The sequence below is a fragment of the Rhinolophus sinicus genome, chromosome 13 (assembly GCF_057876585.1).
Source record: "Rhinolophus sinicus isolate RSI-liver-muscle chromosome 13, RSI-T2T, whole genome shotgun sequence".
NCBI lineage: Eukaryota > Metazoa > Chordata > Mammalia > Chiroptera > Rhinolophidae > Rhinolophus > Rhinolophus sinicus.
This window is the reverse complement of record NC_142513.1, coordinates 47433470-47453838: the sequence shown is the minus strand read 5'-3', so window position 1 is coordinate 47453838 and position 20369 is coordinate 47433470. Positions and strand designations below refer to the sequence as shown.

At 45.3% G+C, this 20369-nt stretch overlaps 1 protein-coding gene across 1 annotated transcript in view; it reads left to right on the top strand.

Moving 5' to 3' along the window:
* Window positions 1-20369, top strand: part of GABRG3 (gamma-aminobutyric acid type A receptor subunit gamma3) — a 314126-nt gene that overhangs the window by 38590 nt on the left and 255167 nt on the right. Inside the window, exon 3 of the mRNA XM_074317596.2 lies at window positions 4397-4464. Within this exon, the coding sequence (XP_074173697.1) occupies window positions 4397-4464 (68 nt within the window). The remainder of the gene's footprint in view (window positions 1-4396; window positions 4465-20369) is intronic.

Genomic DNA, 20369 nt, shown 5'->3' with positions numbered 1-20369 from the left:
AGACCTAGCCTACCTGAAAGAGAATTTCTGAGCAAGGATGCTGAGGGCAGGGACAAATCCTGGCCAGCTACCTTTCCAGGGTGAAACTGTAACCCAAGACGGAGCCTGTAGGACTAGGAGCTGTGGCCGTCTTGGCCAAACCCACCCAGCGCAGAGTTTCTGTAAAATGGATCTGAGGTGAGGCAGGTGGATCATTTTGTGGCTAAAATGCCATCGATTGTTACTGTTCTCACTGACATTTAGTAGATTTTCTGGAATTAATGTTTCTCCATTTTCTGTTTGTCCTTAGGACAATTTCCCGGGACTTTCAATTCTCCCCCCACCCCAGTTTTATTGATGTGTAATTGACCAGTAAAATTCTAAGATACTTGAAGTGTACACTGTGATGATTCTGCCCATCTAGCTAATTAACACATCCCTTATTACATATATATTTTGATGAGAACATTTAAATTCTACTCTCTTAGCACATATCAATTATACAGTACAGTGTTATCAACTGTAGTCATCATGTTATACATTAGATCCTAACAGTTTTCTCCAGTTCAATGACAATTGTATTTGGGTGAGAGTCTACTGAGATTCTCACTTTGCTACTCTGGCAGTTCTGTCTCTTGCTTTCATTTTTGATCAGTACTTAAAAAACATTGCTTTCTTTTCCATATTGTATGTATATATAATCGAATACTACTCAGCCATAAGAAATGATGAAACACTGCCATTTGCGGCAACATGGATGGATTTTGAGAGTATCATGCTAAGGGAAGTAAGTCAGGTGGAAAAAGTGAAGAACCATATGTAGGATATAAACTGAAAGTAACAAACGAACAAATAAGACAAACTAACAAAAATTCATTGACACAGACAACAGTTAGATTACCAGAAAAGAAGCGGGGTGGGGGTGTAGAAGAAGGTAAAGGGGATCAAATATATGCTGACAGAAGGAGAACTGACTCTGGGTTGTGAGCACACAATATATGGATGATGTATTATAGAAATGTATACTTGAAACCTATGTAATTTTATTAACCAATGTTATCCCAATAAAGTTAATAAAATTTTTAAAAAGGACATTGCTCCACTGGCTTCTCACTTGCATTGTTTCTGATGACACATATGTCATGTTTGTTCCTTTGTATTTTTTTATGTTTTCCCCTTTATGGATTCTTTTAAGATTTTTCTCTTTATTATGACAGCTGAGCAATTAGATTATGATTTGCTTTGTGGTATGTTTCTCATGCTTGAGTGTCCTTGAGCTGCTTGGATTTGTGGGTTTATACTTTTTATTAAATTTTGAAAATTTCAGCCATCATTTCTCCAAGAATGTATTTTTTCTAGAATGTTCATACTGTTTTCCAGAGTGACTGCATCATTTTACATTCCCATCAACAGTGCACAAAGGTTCCAATTTCTCCACATCCTCGTTAACAGCTGTTATTTCCTGTTTCTTTTTCTTTCTTTTTTTTTTTTTAAATAGCAGCGGTCATAATAGGTGTGAATTGGTATCTTATGGAGGGTTTGACTTGCATTTTCCTAATGATTCATGATGTTGAGCATCTTTTCATGTGCTTAGTGGTCATTTCTGTACCTTCTCTGGAGAAATGTCTGTGTCCTTTGCCCATTTTAAAATCACGTTGTTTGCTTGTTTGTTGTTGAGTTTTAGGAGTTCTTTTTATATTCTGGATATTAACCCCTTATCAGATATATGATTTGCAGCTATTTCTCCCATTCTGTGGGTTTCCTTTCCACTCTGTGGATAGTGCCCTTTAATGCACAGAAGTATTTAATGTACTCCATTATTGATGTACTCCAATTTATTTATTCTTTCTTTTTGTTGTCAGTACTTTTGGTGTCATATCCAAGAAATCATTTCCAGGTCTGATGTTGTAAAGCTTTCCCCCTATGTTTTCTTTTAAGAATTTTGTAGTTTCAGGTCTTTGCTTTAGGTCTTTGATCCATTTTTTTTCCTAATATAAACTTCTTTTTTTTTTTTAAGATTTTATTGGGGGAGGGGAACAGGACTTTGTTGGGGAATAGTGTGTACTTCCAGGACTTCTTTTTTCCAAGTCAAGTTGTTGTCCTTTCAGTCTCAGTTGTGGAGGGTGCTGTTCAGCTTCAAGTTGTTGTCCTTTCAGTCTTAGTTGTGGAGGGCGCAGCTCAGCTCCAGGTCTAGTTGCCGTTGCTAGTTGCAGGGGGCACAGCCCACCATCCCTTGCGGGAGTCAAACCAGCAACCTTGTGGTTGAGAGGATGCGCTGCAACCAACTGAGCCATCTGGGAGGCAGCTCAGCTCAAGGTGCCATGTTCAATCTTAGTTGCAGGGGGCAGAGCCCACCATCCCTTGCGGGACTCGAGGAGTTGAACTGGCAACCTTGTGGTTGAGAGCCCACTGGCCCATGTGGGAATCGAACTGGCAGCCTTTGGAGTTAGGAGCACGGAGCTCTAACCGCCTGAGCCACCGGGCTGGCCCTTGATCCATTTTGAATTAATGTTTTGTATATTGTGTTAGGTAAGGGTCCAAATTGATTCTTTTGCATGTGGATATCCAGTTGTGCCAGCACCATTTGTTGAAAAGAGTGTCCTTTCCCCATTGAGTGGTCTTGGATCCCTTGTTGAAGATAATGTGTCAGAGCTTAATCCTGAGTCTGAATTGTAAACCACGAGCTGCCGAAGGCCAGTCTCTTTCCTGGGAACCACTGTCAGCCTCTTTCCTAGCTGCTGCTTCTACTTTAGCCTGATGCTGCTTTAAAGTGCTCAAAACAGTTAATTTCCCCCAAGCTTTGTGTGCATATGCGTGTGTGTGTGTGTGTCTGTGTGTCTGTGTTCCAAACTCCTACCTCTTAACACTGTCATTGCACTGTTGCATGTAATACTCATTTGGCATTTCCCAGTTCCAGTTGGTAAGGCTTTATCTCTACAGGTCCTTTTTATTTAATGAGATTAAAAGCTCTAGAAACCAAAAGTCTAACAAATACCGTGAAACAACCAGAAAAGTCTCTTGTAAAAAGTAGAGCCTCAGTTGCCTGACTTAACACAGCCTGTTGTATGACGTGACCAAAGCTTCTGCTGTTTGGAGACAGAATACTTGCTGAGTCCAGTTAAGTTGAAGGAAGACGCTACTTATTCTGCATAGTAGTTAGCTCTAAGCTCAGTCAAACATGAAGAATAGTTCCTTCATGGGCTTTAAGCTCTATACACAGAACACATAGAATTGTGTTGGGGTGTTTTCCAAAATGCCAGCAGCTCTTTGACGTTAACATGACTTGGTTGTACTGACAGCCATTGAATAGTCAGCTCAGATGCATGACCACTGTCGTCATGCTTGTGGAGGTCTGGAAAACATGGCTCTGGCTACAACAGCTGCATCTGCAATTTAACAAGAGCCTGTGAGCTTGGAAGTGCCACTCACAGTTCCAAAAGTAGAGTGCAGGAGTCCATTTGTGAATGACGGTTTTGTAGTGAAACCGAAGGGAGCGCATTGAAATAATTGCAGATATAATCACTCCCGTTTCCATAGAAACAATTCAGTTCATGATCAGAGGTTCAGCAGCGCGTCCACGTTTCGCCTGGGTAGAAATACTCTGAAATTGGAGCTGTCCTCCCCTTTATCAGTCGCTCAGTACTGTCTCCCCTCAGAGGGCATGGCCGCGACTCAGAGGCCTGCGCCTCAGCAAGCTTGTTCCTCATCTCCCGAGTTCCACTGCTGCCAAAGAAAGAGAAACTGGCTTCTTTAAGACAAAATGAGCCCATTTGACCTCTGATGCACAATGTACGATATTACAGTTTCTCATTGTATGACTTGTACGCCCTCGTCATTGAAACTGTAGCTCCTTGACTTACTCAAGTGTTATTCTTTTCTAAGTTATGGGGTCTCAAGGCTGTGACATGTGTCTGTGTGTCTTTCAGTTACAGGGATAATAGTAATCAGTATTTCTTATTCTCCCCTGATGTGTGTACTCTCCACATTTGTGCTTTGAGTCACTTCACTCTGGAACGACAGGCAGCCAGATGATGAATAAATATGAATATGAAACATAAATACGAACCATCCCCGATATTGCTCATCATGTGGGTTTGGCTTTATGCAGAATGTTGACATTAAATTACTTATTCACTGCCTTGCAGGTTACGTTTTTATATGTGCTTTGCATATAACCAGCCTCCCAAATGGCACAGAATAGCTTAATAGTCACATCACGGCCACTTGCAGTGTGTAAATGTCCTGTTTTCCTAAACACGAGTAAGAATCTCTCGCCCTTCGAGAACTTTAGAAAGAGAGGCAGGCAGGGCTGGGAGTGTGACAGCAAGGCACCCCTTTGCACAGTCAGAGGAGGGCGAGCAGCGCGGGCCCTGGTCTCGTGGGCACGAAACACTAACTCGTGCGTTTCTCTCCACAGTCAGACCCACCGTGATCGACGTGGACACCTACGTGAACAGCATTGGGCCTGTGTCATCAATAAACATGGTAAGACGTTCTTCTTTTCTGACTGATGGGCTCTGATTCATGCTCCCTTACGCTGCTGTGGGTTTCTGTTCCAGGTTTGTTGTGCAGGTTTAGAATTCACAGTTGACTTCCTAAGTCTGTCGCATGTGCTGGTAGTTGGAACTCTTGAAAGTGGTAAAACTCAAGGAGTGGAGATTGTGACAGTGACCATGACACACACTAGGGATTAAAAAGCATCTCACACACACACCCACCACTTTCTCCACATGTATTTCCTGCGCGGGGATTTTCAGATAAGACTATTTGCAATTGCACAGTTGTCGGTTCTCTCTGATCCTCTTATATTAGGGGTGGATATAAATGCCAGCTCTTTGGCTTGTAGTTTACTTTTTCAAGATCCAAAAGACCTGCCTTTTCTCAGAAAAGGATCTGATGTTACCCAGCTTATACTTCTGTCTTTAGTTTGAACTCTGAGGGTAAATAAGTTGCCGTTTTTTAAAAATTCTAATTTAATTTTATTATTAGTTATGTGCCCTTTTTTATGGGAGAAAGTATGGCCTTAAGGATGTGATTTCCCGGAGTACTGTGTTGCCACAGATCTGTCAGCAGAATGCGCTCCAGGGGCACGTGTTTACCATGGAGAAGAAGGCCTCCCCGTGCCACGCGCGCAGCCATTTGGGAGGGGTGCTGTGTTGGGATCCGTCAGTGTAGACGCTTCCTGCAGCTGCGTCCCGGAGGCTGACAGATGGGGGGTGGCCTGCTGGGTGCTGGGTGCTGAGGCTTCCTTGTATGTCTCTGCTGCCCACTGGCTCCTGGATTTGGCTAGTGCGAGGCTGAGGGTGGGAACTGCCGAGTCGCAGCCGCAGATGCTGTCCATCCGTTTTCTGTCCTGCGGATGGAAGCAGTCCCTGCAAACTGAGCAGCAAATCGTTTCTTTTCATTGCCAGGTAGTAGAAGTGTTCCTGTCTTCTCTGATGATATAAAGATTCCATGTAGGGGTAAAGGTACACGTATGGGTGACTCACCTAGACATCCACCCATGTCCCCATAAACTGGAGACGGGTTGTCAGCTTAGAGGTGAAATGGCTGCGGACTGAGGCGCAGGCGGTAAGCCTGCACCCCTTTCTCTCGCCAGGAGTTAGTTGGTTGATCGCCTGCAGAGAGGGCGCTCTTCTCAGTTTGTTTTGTGTTCTGGCATCTTATATGCTTGCATTAGTTCCACAACACGCTATTCGGCACCTGTATGTCTACCATTCATTTACGTCTAACACTGAAAAAGCAATGCCTTCCTGCGCTCCGCAAACGGTCCGTAAGCCTCCGCCGACAGCCGCTGCGTGCCACGCCCTGGGCTGGCGCTGACACCAGTGGGCCAGGTCCGCTTCCTCCTGTGCGTGGGCAGGTCCAGACCCACCCACCAGCCTGCAGGGGCCCCGGGGGCCAGAGCAAGGCAGCTCCGGGCTGAACAGACCCGAGGGGCACCGACAGCCCCCAGCAGGTTTCGCAGGGCCTGTGAGGCATGGGCTACTGAGTTGTCCTTTTGCTTTAACTTACATTTTCATTTTTTCAAAGACATATTTTTTAGAGCAGTTTTAGTTCCCAGCAAAATGTAGAGGAAGGTCCACAGACTTCCCATGCACCCTCTGTGCTGACACATGCAGTGTCCCATTGTGAGCACCCCCACCAGGGGGTACATTTGTCACGATCCGTGGACCCGCCCTGATGCCACGCCATAGTCAACCACGTGCACAGTTCACACCAGGGCTCGCTCTTGGCACACACTCCATGGATTTGGATGAATGTCTGGGGCGTGTGGCTACCATTCGAGGAGCCACAGAGTTGTATCACTGTCCTAACTCCCTCTGTGTGCAGCTGCCTCCTGAGGGACAAGCTTTTCTAACATTTGTGCTCTCAGCAATTCGCTTGGAAGTCACGGGGACAAAGGGCTGCTTCTCACGTTGCACCAAAGAGCACTTGACATTTTGCAAGAGGACAGAGCAGGGACAAACCCAGTGGCTGGGCCTGGAGGCAGGCAGGCTGCACCTTCGCTCCCGCAGGGCTGGGGCACTGCTCCCAGGTCACTGAGGTCCCCACTGCTGGCAAGTGGGGGACGGGGGGCATTGTTGGGGACCAAACACACGTGCACGGTGGCCTCTCCGGTCCCTTGGAAAGCATCCTGTGATTTTATAAGCCTGTGACACAAAGCAGGAGTTTGACTTTGTAAAACGGAAGAAACTCTTTTAGAATTTCTCCAACCAGTAATCTGCCAGTGACATAACCACTCACCGTTTGTCTCCAGGCTCTCTAATCCACCCCAGCCTTCTCGCTCATGAGGCCGGAGTCAAAAGATAGACTCGTCCTTGGATTTGTGCATGGAAATGGAAATGAACTGGAGTTCTCAAAGAAAACAGCAAAATACTGTTTCCCCTGGTTTTTTTTGGCCTCAGAGTTACAAGATAGAGATTTTGAGAAAGATTTGAATGTGGAAAGCAATTAAGGTTTAAGCATTTGAAAGGCGTTTATAAGAGATAGTAAAGTGACCCTATGAATTCAGTCCCTGTCTCTTTCTCCTGAAATTGTCCAGCTTCCTCTGAGCGACTGTGTCCTGTGGGACTGGCCAGCAGACGCTTGTCCCTGTGAGAGGCCATGGGGCAGTGCCCATGCAGCATTCCTAGACTGTTCTCTGAAAACCTCTGTCGGACAGGGTTGGATGGACTAAAAGCCCCTAAAAGAGAGCACTTTAGATGCTGTATGCATCAGACTCAATGCTCCTTATTCTAAAAATCCTACATTTGAGCATCGTGTGTGTGATGTGTGTGCATATGTGTGCATGTGTGTGCATGTGTGTGTATGTGTGTGATATGTGTGCATGTGCGTGCATGTGTATGTATGTGTGTGTTAACCTGTGCTGCAGCCATGAGCCTGACCTCCCCCTAGATCCCCTGTGGCCATCCGTAACTGTTCCTCACTCAGCAAGTTTGTATCGAAACTTCCTAACTTGTCCACCCAAACTCCTCCTTCTTGGTTTCCATATTCTCAGCAACATACTCGTTTACAAAATCAGCCCGTCCAAACCAACCAACCAACCAACAAGATCTGGGTCGTGTTTGACTTTGTGTCTTTGCATTTTGAATAAGTGTTGTCACCACATACGCTGGCCTGGATCCGACCAGCGCGAAGCTTCAGCACTCACGTCCCGTCTGCACCCACAGGGAGACACAGCAAGAGAAGTGCCATCAGTCCCAAGGCTTAGGTGACCACAGCGCCTCTCTGGCAGGGGCGTCCCGCACTCTTCCCATGAGCCTTCATCTGAAGGAGGAAAGGATGAAACCCTTCACCTTTCACACCTTCAGAACTGTTCTGTACGGGGTCTTATTTTGTGGTGCCTGATTCCTCTAGAGGAAACTGAGGCCGAGAGCCAAAGCTGAGCTCAGTGAGTCAGGACGCAGTATGCAGATGGCCTAGCTTGATGCAAAGGACCGTCCTTGTGGGTCCCTTCTGCGTCCCCACTGTCACCTGCTGATGTTCATTGATTATCACCGGGACTGGAGAATTTCAGTAGAACAGCTCTGCAGCCCTCCCCCCATTCCTAAATTCTTACACAGAACCTACCTCCATAAAACAGGGCAGTTGGAGGTTGTCTGACACATGTTGGAGGAGGGAGCTGGAGCTCCCTGATCCCCTCCCAGCACCTCAGGGAGCCACCCACCTCCTGGGGCCCAGGGAACCCCATCTGAGAACCCCCGACTTAGCACACTGGAGCCCGCCCTGCTGCTCCAGCAACTTCCTCCTCCAGCCCCAGACAGGGCTGTGGGCACCTTGCCAGCGGGCAGAGTGAGCCCTTGGCCTGTGTGGAGGCCTTTGAGGAAGCCCCGCCCCCTTCCTGGGGCATGCGATGGCAGCTGCCCACCTTTCCAGCCCCGCCCCTTCCCGTCCACCTCGCAGACGCATGGTGGGGGGGTCTTACTGCAGGAGGCTCCAGGCCCCTCCTCGTGGCCTCCTGCTCACACCTTGGTGGCCCCTCTGCTTCCGCACTCAGCTCCAAACGCCCTGCCGTGGATATCAGTCTCCCCACAGGCATGGGGGACATGTGCCTTGGCTGGAGCTGTTGCCTATACCAGACATGCTGAGCTCCTCTCGGCCTGTACAGCTCCGTTTCATCACTCCACCCTGGGCAGGGCCCCCTCCCAGCGGGGCCATAAGCCCTGTGCATGTGTGTGATGCACACTTACCAGATATCACTGTCCGCTTTTCCCCTGTAGGTTTGTACATTGTGCTGGGTCACAGGCGCTGAGGGCAGGGATCCTACGTTTGTGTCACCAGCCTCAGCCTCGTGACCGACCGTCAACAGACTCACTGACTACCTTCTATTCCAGCTGAATCCCTGGTTTGCGTCTGCTCTGCTCTGCCTGCTGGGATTATTTCCGTCTTCCCAGCCCACCTTCAGCACCTCCCACCCCTTAGGAAGCCAGGCAGAGCTGCCTGTTGACTTGAGCTAGGGGGTCACCCGCTGTTCTGTCACGCAGGAAGCACATTTCCCCTTGTGCTTGGGTGTGAGAAGTATGTTCTCCATCGCGTGGAACTTCTCCGCCAGGTCAGGGCTGTGCAGTAGCTGTAGCTTACCTCTGGCTGCGTGCCATATTGTCCCAACTCAGGCGCTTCAAACACCTTTCTTACTCGCAGTTTATGTGACTCAGACTCCACTCTGAGATCTCTCATAGGCTGCAAACGAGGCTGGCCGTGGTCATCTCGGCATGACTGGGAGATTCTGCTGCCACCGTCACTGGCAGGGTTGTGGCAGGACTCAGTGTCTCACAGGCTATTAGAATGAGGGTTCAGTGCCTTCCTGCAGCCACACTCATTCCTGCAGCTGGGCCTCTCCACTGGGCAGCTGGTGGTGTCAGCAGGGGTGGGGTGGAGACATACAGAGACAGAGAGTGAGAGGGGCAAGAGGAAAGAGGGAGAGGAGAGGAGATAGGAGAGACAGAGAGAAGAGACAGGCAGACAGAAAGAAGGAGGGGAGGAAAGAGGAGGAAGCGATGAGTTTTCCCATCTGATCTGGGAGTGATGCCACATCAGTTCCACCATATTCTGTCAGTAGCATATCACTAGGTCCGACTCTCACGAAAATAGGGTATACTCCAGGTCTGGGATGCGAGGACGGGGAGATATCTGGGAGCTGTTTTAGAAGCTGGTGGCCACACACCTGCTTTGTGTCAGTCACTGTACCAGGAGCAAAAACAGACATGGTCTCTGCAGTCAAAGAGATAAACTCTAGAAGATGCAGTAGTCATCTATTCACACAACCACTGACGTGGACTATGGTACATGTTGAAATGGGTTGTTTGAGGAAATGGAGTGAGCAGCCCTGAGCGCTCCGGGAAGCTGGAGGGATGTGTTTATGGTCACCTGGTAGAAGGGGGGCGTTGGGCATGCTGGGCAAGGCGGGGGGACAGCCGTGCAAAGCCCTCGTGCTCACTGCTGCAGGGCACACCCAGGCACCAGAGAAGGGCAGCAGACAAGGTCAGTCCCTCCTGCCCCATCCTTACGGCCTTGCCTAGCGGTGTGGTTCAGCCACTTCCGCTTCTGGAGTGCACCTCATGTCCACTGCAGGATAAACTGTCCAGAGTGAAAGAAATGATGGATGCTTGGGCAACAATCAATTTCAGCAGCTTTCCGCTGGAGTGCAAAGCCATAAATCTGCAGAAATCGCTGTGTATCACAAAGCGTCGGCAACATCACAACTGCACTTTATCAAAGGCAGACAGATGGACACTCAGGGAAGGAGAAAGAAAGGAAGTAGTATCCACTGAGCTCCCAGGACACATTAGACCGTTAACCTCATTGCCTCATTTCGTCACTGAGCCCAGAAGTCGGTGTTTCTGGGGTCTTTTCAAGGACAGGGCCCAGGGCAGTTAGACGCTGGACCGAAACCCATGCCCAGGGCTGTCTGCTCTAGGCAGCATGCCCTGTCCTTGCAGCAAAACAAATCCCCACCAACCAGCGATGAATTCTAACACGGTAACTTTGGGGCCTTTTCAGTGTCCTCCTCTGCAAATGGCGATGCTAATTAGGTTTGCTGTGTCACAGCAGGTGGTGGTTGTAGCCAATCAGAGTTCAGGATGGTGAGGAGAGCAGGCAGACAGTCCAAGTCCTTATGGATTCCTTATAACGACCCCTACTCCCTCGGTTTCCATGCAGCTCAGCGCTCTGGTGGCTCCTGTGCCATTTCCTCTTTAAGGGACAGCTGGCCCTTAGTGCTTCTTTCACTCTTTAATACATTGATTGGAAATTCTTTGAAGTGCTGTTTCAAAGCCACCTCATGTTCACGTCTCATTGCTTCTGAATGTGGGAGGGATGTTTGTGCAGGTCTGGAAATAAGCACCTGCTTATCAAACAGGTTTCCAGTGTGGGAGGGACAGAGAACATCTGGGACACTTTTGCCCCAGCCCTGTCCCTGCGGAGGGAAAGGGTCACCGAGCACGTTTCACAGACACTGGGGGAAGTGGGGCTTCTGCCCGTGGCACCCAAACCAGTGGTTCTTGTGCTCGTCCCCAAGAGTGCTTCTCGTTTTATGTATTTAATCATCTAAATTCTTTCTGTAGTGACTCCTCTCTTCCCACTGTGGATGCAGGAAGCCCGCCTAAGATGGTGTCTGCAGGAGGGCCATATAGTTCCAGTTGCTGACTCAGCTTGTTGTTGTGTAATTTTTCACACTTGCCTCCTTCCCGGAGATAACCGGCACATCCAGTTAAGCCCCAATGTCTGGGGACCCTTGGGTGGCTGTGCTCTGAGGGACGTTCTGGGTGAGTTCTCGTCCTCAGCGAGACCTTCCAGTCTCACATTTCCGCCAGCATCACCAAGGACTGAAAAGGCCAGGGATGCACTGTCATGTGCAGGGGGCCGGGTGCCACACAGGCCGTCAGAATTCCCTGCCCTCACTGACCACCTTGTCCCTGTCACTGTGCTTCTTAGGCACCGGCTGTCATTTTGATGAACAGAGATGTACCCACCACCTGCTTAGCAGGGGCCCTCAGGTCCTATCAGAACTAATCAGACAAATCATCTCTATGTCCGCGATGCTCAGTTCTCCCTTATGTGTCGCGTGTGGAAATGTTTGGCTAAGAGACAAGGGCGCTTCCCTTTGCATCGATGTGTATTGATTGATTTAGGAAAAAGGAACCATCAATCCTGGAGACACATTTGCACAGTTTCTGGTTCGTCAAATGTAGACTTTGCAAGCATCCTCAATAAACCAGTTTTCAGCTACTGAGAATCATGGTCAGGCTGTGTTTTAAAAGAAATTAGCTGGAAATAACCCTAAATTTGCTATTGGGTTGCTATGAACTTTGTTGATCTGGGAGATGCAGCATGAGTCTGCCCCCAGGCTAAAAATGAAGTCACGGTGGGTGACCTGAGTCTAGGAGACACCATTTAATTGTACACTTTATCTTCATTTGGATCTATTAGGTTTTAATCAGCGGTCATCTTGCTAAATGTTTGGAACCTAGATAACAATTTAATTTGTGAAACAACTGAATTACAGAAAATGAGAGAATCAGATGAACAGGGGTCCAAGCAATGAATTGAGAAGAGCTCATTTATATTTAGTAACGTGATGACACAAGCAGCTGGTGACGAACGGGTGAGGTGACTCCCTGGGGGTGCCAGAGGGGACCTGCATCTGGGGATGTAGGGGCTGGAAGGGGCCCAGAGATGTGGGGGGTTAAATGCTATCACCACGATGTGACCTGTGGCAGCCCTGGGCTCAGACTCCTCCACCCAGGGGAAGGTCAGGGCCTGGGATTGGCCCAGAGCCGGGGTTCTGCCCCTCCACACCTGCCCCTGCGCCCAGGCACGTGCCACCTCAGGACCTGGTCCTCAACCCCTGTTTGTGTCTTCATCTCCTGCAGGTCTTTGATGGCATGGTCCCTGCACAGGAGGTCTTCCCTGAACCCCGTGTCCCCCCTCTCTGTTTTACTTCCTGACACTTGAGGTTCTGCTGGCACAGCTGTTCCTGGCTTCTGTCCAGAGCCTCGGGGTGCCCTGCACCCACTGCTGTGTACACCTCCTCTTGACACACATCTGTGGGAGGAAGTCTGCACTCAGATGGGAGGGAAGGGTGTCGCCTTGAGCTCAGCGATGACAAGGGATGAGCTGCCCTCGGCAGGCGGCTGCTGGCCGAGCGCACAAGGCCCACGGACCCCATGTGGGTCCAGGGCTCAGTGTTGCTGCCTTCCCATCCTTCACAGTTTTGGACCAAGGGACCCGCGTATTTTATTTTGCACTTAGCCCCACAAGTTACGGATGCAACCCAGCTCCTGGTAAATCTGTGCCTTCAAGCAGTGGCTTTGTTTCCCTTGACCTGGTCACAAAGCCTGTAATTCCACAAATTAGAGAGAGTTACCTGTGCAGGCGGTTATGCAATCGCATCATCCCCAAATCTTCCTGGAGGACCTGCTAGCTTTTGGTATGCACATCATTTGTTTCAGTGCCTTCCAGTTCCTAATTTTCCAGTTTCTAATGTAGGCGCTCATTTCCCCCCCAAGGGCCTTACCAGTCACTCACTTGAGCTGGGACCGACTACAGTAACGTGGAGCCACACACTGGTTGGTTGGGGCACCTGCACTGCAGAACCCGGAGATGACAGCAGTAATCAGTCATGGAATGAGGCAAACCTGGGCTCACATCCTAAGTCCCAATGATTGAATGTCATGCTTCTCATTTCCCATATTTCAAAAGTGGACCCAATAAAACATCTATGGAGTAGAAAAAATTAATGATGTCATAAAAACGGTGGTGTGAGGTGAGCCTCTTGAAATCTTCCCTGGAATTTACAACAAATTGACCAACTATAACTCCACAAAGGACTCTCTTGTGCAACAGAGAGGCAAGACTAAGAGGCCCACTACTGAATTCACCTAAAGGTGGGCAAATTGCGCGAGCAGAGGAGGGAGAGAAGGGAGACATGCGGAGACGGGGCTGTGCGGGCGAAGGATGCAGACCTAGCTCAGTGCTCTGAGCTTGCTGGATCCCGGAATTCCTGCAGCTACAGGAGAGGGAAGAACTCGGACTGCTGGGGCTCCACTTATGGCCCACCTTATGGCTGAGGGGACAGCATATAATACAGCTGAACCCAACACTCACGGAGTCCTTAGAGCAAAGACTGAGGGAAGAAGGCTGAAAACGGTGCTTTAAGCCCTCACTGCCGAGCAGAGAACGGAGGCCTTAGGCACTGAGACTAGCTGCCCCTTCCCTACCCTCCCAAAGCTCACCCCGCTCCCACCTGCCCAGTGCTAGAAGCGGAACAGTAGCAGTGTCAGATCAGAAGAACGGAATATTTGCAGTTCAGAGAACTGTGGTCCACAGACACAGATTCTCAGCCCTACTAGTTCTGGCAAAGAGGAGGGAACCATGGAAGCAGGACTGGCTGTGGTGGTGGTCGCTGCCATTGCTCTGGGCCACCTCTCACAACCCACCCAGCCCCTACCCCACCTATCTGGGCAGGACCCTGCAGGAGTAAACAGAGCTGCTGACACACTTGGGCTCTGAATCTGGTGCAGGAAGACATTTGGAACTTCAGAAGCTCTCCACATCCCTCCAAGAGGGGGCGCCGTATGACCCAGAGGAGAAGCCTGCCTTCCAGGGAATCCCCCCATTGTGTGAGAAGCCAGAATAGTGCAGAGAAACATAACACTACAGTGTGAGAGAGAATAAAGGCTGCAGTCAGAGAGAAAATAAAACATTCTACAAACACCTACTGGAAAACAAAAGAAAGACCTCTTTCTATCAACCTGTTGCAGAACCCACTCCCGTAGATGTCTAGGAAGAAAAATAATAAATCATTAATTTCCATGAATAACCAAGGTAACAAGACAGCTCAGAAAGAAAATGAAAAGTCTCCTGAAAAAGAACTTAAAGATATGGAAATCTGTGACTTAAATGACAGAGAAGTCATGATTGTATTTCTCAAAAAAACTCAACAAGATGCAAGAAAACACAGATAGGAAGTTTAATAAACTCAAAAACAAAGAACAAAATTAACATTTTACCAAAGAGATTGAAATTTAAAAAAGGAACTAAATAGAATTTCTGGAGATTAAGAACTCAATAAAAGAAATGAAAAATGAAATAGCCAGCTTAGGTAGTAGAGTTGACCAGATGGAGGACAGAATCAGTGACTTTGAACATAGAAATCTGGAAATGACACAAATGGAAGAAGAAAGAGACTTGAGACTTAAAAGTAATGGAAGAACTCTAGAAAAACTTTCTGACTCAATCAGAAAGAGCAATATAAGAATAAAGAGCATACCAGTAGGAGAAGAAAGAGAGAAGGGAACAGAGAGTATATTCAAACAAATAGTCGATGAGAACTTCCCAAACTTGTGGAAAGAACTAGATCCTCATATCACAGAAGCAAATAGAACACCTAATTACCTCAACTCCAAGAGGCCTTCTCCAAGGCACATGGTATTGAAGCTGTCCAAAATCAAGGACAAAGAAAGAATCCTCAAGGCAGCCAGGGAAAAGAAGACGGTAACTTACAAAGGAAAGCCCATTAGAATATCATCAGATTTTTCAGCAGAAACTCTACAAGCCAGGAGGGAGTGGAAAAAAATATTCAAACTATTGAAAGAAAGAAACTATGAGCCAAGAATAATATACCCAGCAAAGATATTCTTTAGATATGAAGGCAGAATAAAGAACTTTCCAGACATACAGAAGCTGAAGGAATTTTCTAACAAACAATCTGCACTTCAAGATGATGTAATACAGAATTGTACACCTGAAATCTATGTAATTTTACTAACAATTGTCACCTCAATAAATTTAATTAAAAAAAAAAAAAAGAAAGAAAGAAAGAAATACTGAAGGGGACTATTCGACCAGCATCAATAGGGATAATTTGTGACAACCAAACCATAAGGCAGGGAGAGTAAAGGCCTGAACCGGAAAATGGGAATGGAGAAAGTAAGCATGCTGAAGAAAATGGAACTTTCTTTTACATAAACTTAATGGTAACCACTCAAAAATAATCCAGAACTGAAATATGTAACATAATAAAAGAAGAAACAGAGGGAAAAATCATAGAATACCACCACACAGGAATAATAGACAACAACAAAAAGGCAAAGAAACAATGGAGACAAAGTCTTACCAGAAAACTAAGGATAGAATGACAGGAAATCCTCACATATCAATAATCACCCTAAGTGTAAATGGACTGAACTCACCAATAAAAAGGCACAGAGTGGCAGATTAGATCAAAAACTGAACCCAACCCTACGCTGTCTCCAAGAGACACATCTCAGCTACAAGGACAAGCATAGACTCAAAGTGAAAGGGTGGAAATTGACACTCCAAGCAAATGGTACACAGAGAAAATCAGGTGTAGCCACACTGATATCAGATGAAACAGATTTCAGGGTAAAAAAGGTAACAAGACAAGGATGAACATTTCATAATGATAAAGGAGACTATACAACAAGAAGACATAACAGTCATCAATATATATGCCTCCAATCAGGGAGCACTGAAATATACCAAGCAACTACTAACAGAGCTAAAGGGAGAAATTGACCAAAACTCAACTATAATAGGGGACCTAAATACATTATTGACAGCTATGGATAGTTCATCCAACAGAAAATAAATAAAGAAATGACACATTGGATGAAATGGATATAATTGACATTTATAGAGCACTTCATTCTAAAACATCAGACTATACATTTTTTTCTAGTGTACATGGAACATTCTCAAGGACAGACCATATATTGGGACATAAAATCAGCCTCAGCAAATTTAAGAAGAATGAAATCATACCACGCATATTCTCTGATCATAAGGATTTGAAATTGGATATCAACTGCAAAACAAAATGCAGGAAAAACCCCTAATACGTGGAGATTAAACAACATACTTTTAAAGAATGACCGGGTCAAAGAAGAAGTAAGAGGAGAGATCAAAGATACATAGAAACAAATGAGACTGAAATTACATCCTATCAAATTTTTTTGGATGCAGTGAAAGCAGTTTTAAGAGGGAAATTAATATCATTACAGGCCTATCTCAAGAAACAAGAAAAATCCCAAATAAATAACCTCTGTTACACCTTAAAGAGCTAGAAAGAGAAGAACAAATGAAATCAAGGTCAGCAGAAAAGAGGAAATAATAAAAATCGGAGGCAAACTAAATGAAATAGAGAACAAAAGACAATAGGAAAATAATGCGACACAGAGCTGGTTTTTTGAAAAGATTAATAAAATTGACAAACTCTTGGCTAAACTCACTATGATAAAAAGAGAAAAGACACTAATAAACAAAATCAGAAATGACAAAGGGGAAGTTATCATAGATGCCACAGAAATACAAAGGATCTTCCAAGAATACTATGAAGGACCTTATGCCACCAAATTCAATAACCTAGAAGAAATGGACAAGTTCTTAAAAACATATAGCCTTCCTAGGCTGAACCATGAAGAATTGGAAAATCTAAATTGACCGATCACCAGTAAGGAAATTGAATCAGTCATCCAAAACCTTCCCAAAAGCAAAAGTCCGGACCAGATGACTTCACTAGTGAATTCTACTAAATCTTCAAAGAGGATCTAGTATCTTTCCTACTCAAACTCTTCCAAGAAATTGAGGAAGAGACAGTACTCCCCAACTCATTTTATGAGGACATTACCCTGATACCAAAACCTGGTAAGGACAACACAAAAAAAGAAAACTATAGACTACTATCTCTGATGAATACAGATGCAAAAATTCTAAGCAAAATTCTAGCAAATCAAATGCAACAATGCATTAAAAAGATTATTCATTACGACCATTGAGGTTCATCCCAGGGGCACAGGAGTGGTTCAACATAAGCAAATCCATCAATGTAATACACTAAATAAACAAAATAAAGGACAAAAATCATATGATTATATCAATTGATGCAGAAAATGTGTTTGACAAGATACAACATCCATTTATGATTAAAGCACTTAATAAAATACATATAGAAGGAAAATATCTTAACAATATAAAGACCATATATGACAAACCCTCAGCTAATCTCATAATTAACGGTGAAAAACGGAAGCCCTTTGTTCTACGTTCTGGAACACAATAGGGTTGTCCCCTATTACCTCTGCTTTTCAACATAGTGTTGGAAGTCCTCGCCAGACCAATTAGGCAAGAGAAAGAAATAAAAGGCATCCAAATTGGGAATGAAGAAAATAAATTGTCATTCTTCGCAGATGACATGATACTGTATCAATAGAAAACCCTAAAGACGCCACCAAAAGCTATTAGAAAAAATCAACGAATACTGTAAAGTTGCTGACTACAAAATCAATGTACAAAGGTCCATTGCATTCCCATATACTAAAAATGAAATCTCAGAAAAAGAAATAAATAAAGCAATTCCTTTTGCAATTGCAACAAAAAGAATAAAATACCTAGGAATAAAATTAACCAAGGATGTGAAAGACCTATATGCTGAAAACTATAAGACATTTTTAAAAGAAATTGCATAAGATACAAAGAAATGGAAAGCCATTCTGTGCTCATGGATTGGAAGAATCAACATAGTTAAAATGGCCATATTACTCAAAGCAATATACAGATTCAATGCAATCCCCATCAAAATCCCAATGGCATTTTTTAAAGAAATAGTACAAAAAATCATCAGATTTGTATGGAACCACGAAAGACCACAAATAGCCAAAGCAATACACTCCCTGACTTTAGCTTGTACTACAGGGCAACAATAATCAAAACAGCATGATATTGGCAGAAAAACAGACACATGGACCAGTGGAATAGAATTGAGAACCCAGAAATAAACCACATAAATATGGACAGATAAATTTTGACAAAAAAACAAAAAACATACAATGGTGCTGCCAGAATTGGAAAGCCACGTACAAAAGAATGAACCTGGACTGCTATCTGTCACCATGTACCAAAGTTAATTCAAAATGGATCAAAGACTTAAGGATAAAACCTGAAACAATAAACTGTATAGAAGAAAACATAGGTACTAAATTTATGGACCTTGTGTTCAAAGAGCATTTTATGAATTTGATTCCAAAGGCAAGGGAAGTAAAAGCTAAAATAAAATGAATGGGACTCTATCAAACTTAAAAGCTTCTGCACAGCAAAAGAAACCATCGACAAAATAAAGAGGCAACCAACTGAATGGGAGAAGATTTTTGCAAACAGTGCCTCCAATGAGGGGCTAATATCCAAAATATACAAGGAACTCATACAACCCAATAACAACAAAAAAACAACCCAATCAAAAAATGGGCAGAGGACCTGAGGAAACATTTCTTCAAAGAGGACGTGCAAATGGCAAATAGACGTATGAAAAAATGCTCAACATCACTAATCATCAGAGAAATGCAAATAAAAACCACAATGAGATATCACCTCACCCCAGTCAGAATGGCTGTCATCAACAAGACAAATAGTAACAAGTGTTGGAGAGGCTGTGGAGAAAAAGGAACCCTTATACACTGTTGGTGGGAATGCAGACTGGTGCAGCTGCTATGGAAGGCAGTGTGGAGGTTCCTCAAAAAATTATGAATAGAATTAGCATATGACTCAGCAATCCCCTTCCTGGGTATTGACCCCAAAAACTCTGAAAACATTTATCCGTAAAGACATGTGCTCCAATGTTCATTGCAGCTTTATTTACAGTGGTCAAGACATGGAAACAACCAAAATGTCCTTCGATAGATGAATGGATAAGGAAGTTGTGTTATATATACACCATGGAATGCTATTTGGCGGTAAGAAAAGGTGAAATAGGACCATTTGTGACAACATGGATGGATGTTGAGATTATAATGCTAAGCGAAATAAGTTAGACAGAAAAAATAGAACCATATGATTTCACTGATATGTGGTATATAAACCAAAAACAACAAAAGAACAGGACAAGCAAATGAGGAACAAAAACTCATAGACACAGACAATAGTTTAGAGGTTACCAGAATGGAAAGGGGGGGCTGTAGAAGAGGGTATACGGGATCTAATATATGGTGATGGAAAGAGAACTGACTCAGGGTGGTGTACACACAGTATGAGATAAAGCTAATGTATTACAGAATTGTACACCTGAAATCTATGTAAATTTACTAACAGTTGTTGCCCCAATAAACTTTGAAGGAATAAAAATCTATGAAATCAATTTAGAGTTATATCAGATATTGCATATAAATGTGTGTATATATAGTTCAATAACGTAGTTATTTTTGAATGAAAAGAAAGGGAAAAAGAGTGAGTGAAATGTGCAAATTACTAGAACGGTAAGCGTAGGGTACATGGGAATTTCAGTGGGTGGGATGGGGGAGCAGAGTGAGGAGAAGAAAGGGAGGTGTCCAGGGGTGACGGGTCCTGTGACGCCAGGACACTTGGGTGCCCTCCCTGAGCCTCCGTTTCGTATTTGTTTGTGAAGCCCTGTGGTAGATGGGTTGCTTGTGGGTTAGTGAGACAGTGATGCCAGTGCCTGTGGTGCTGTCCGACCAATGTTAGGACCCGTCATTGTGGGTCCCTCTCATCCTCAGTTGGGCCTTTTCCAGAGTGGGGGGAAAGCCACCAGCTTCCCGCCGAGAAAGAAGGTTCCCATGTAACCCTGAGGGGCACCTGGTCTACCTGTGTCTATGCAGGTTCATAAGTGAGGGTTACTCTGTAATGGGCACTGACTCAAGTGGCTCCCTGTGCTTGTTTGACACTGGAGGACATTAGCCACAGAGAAGGAGCCACTGCTTCACTTCCTGTGTGAAAGAAGGCATTTGCCCAGGGTGCTGCTTTCTGATGTTCTTGCTTCTGAAACCCTGTCTCAGCCCCTTCCTTGGGCAGTATTGATGTACTAAGTTCTCCGCCCATCCGTGGGGTCACATAAGCCCCAAGGGCTCCCAACAGTGCCA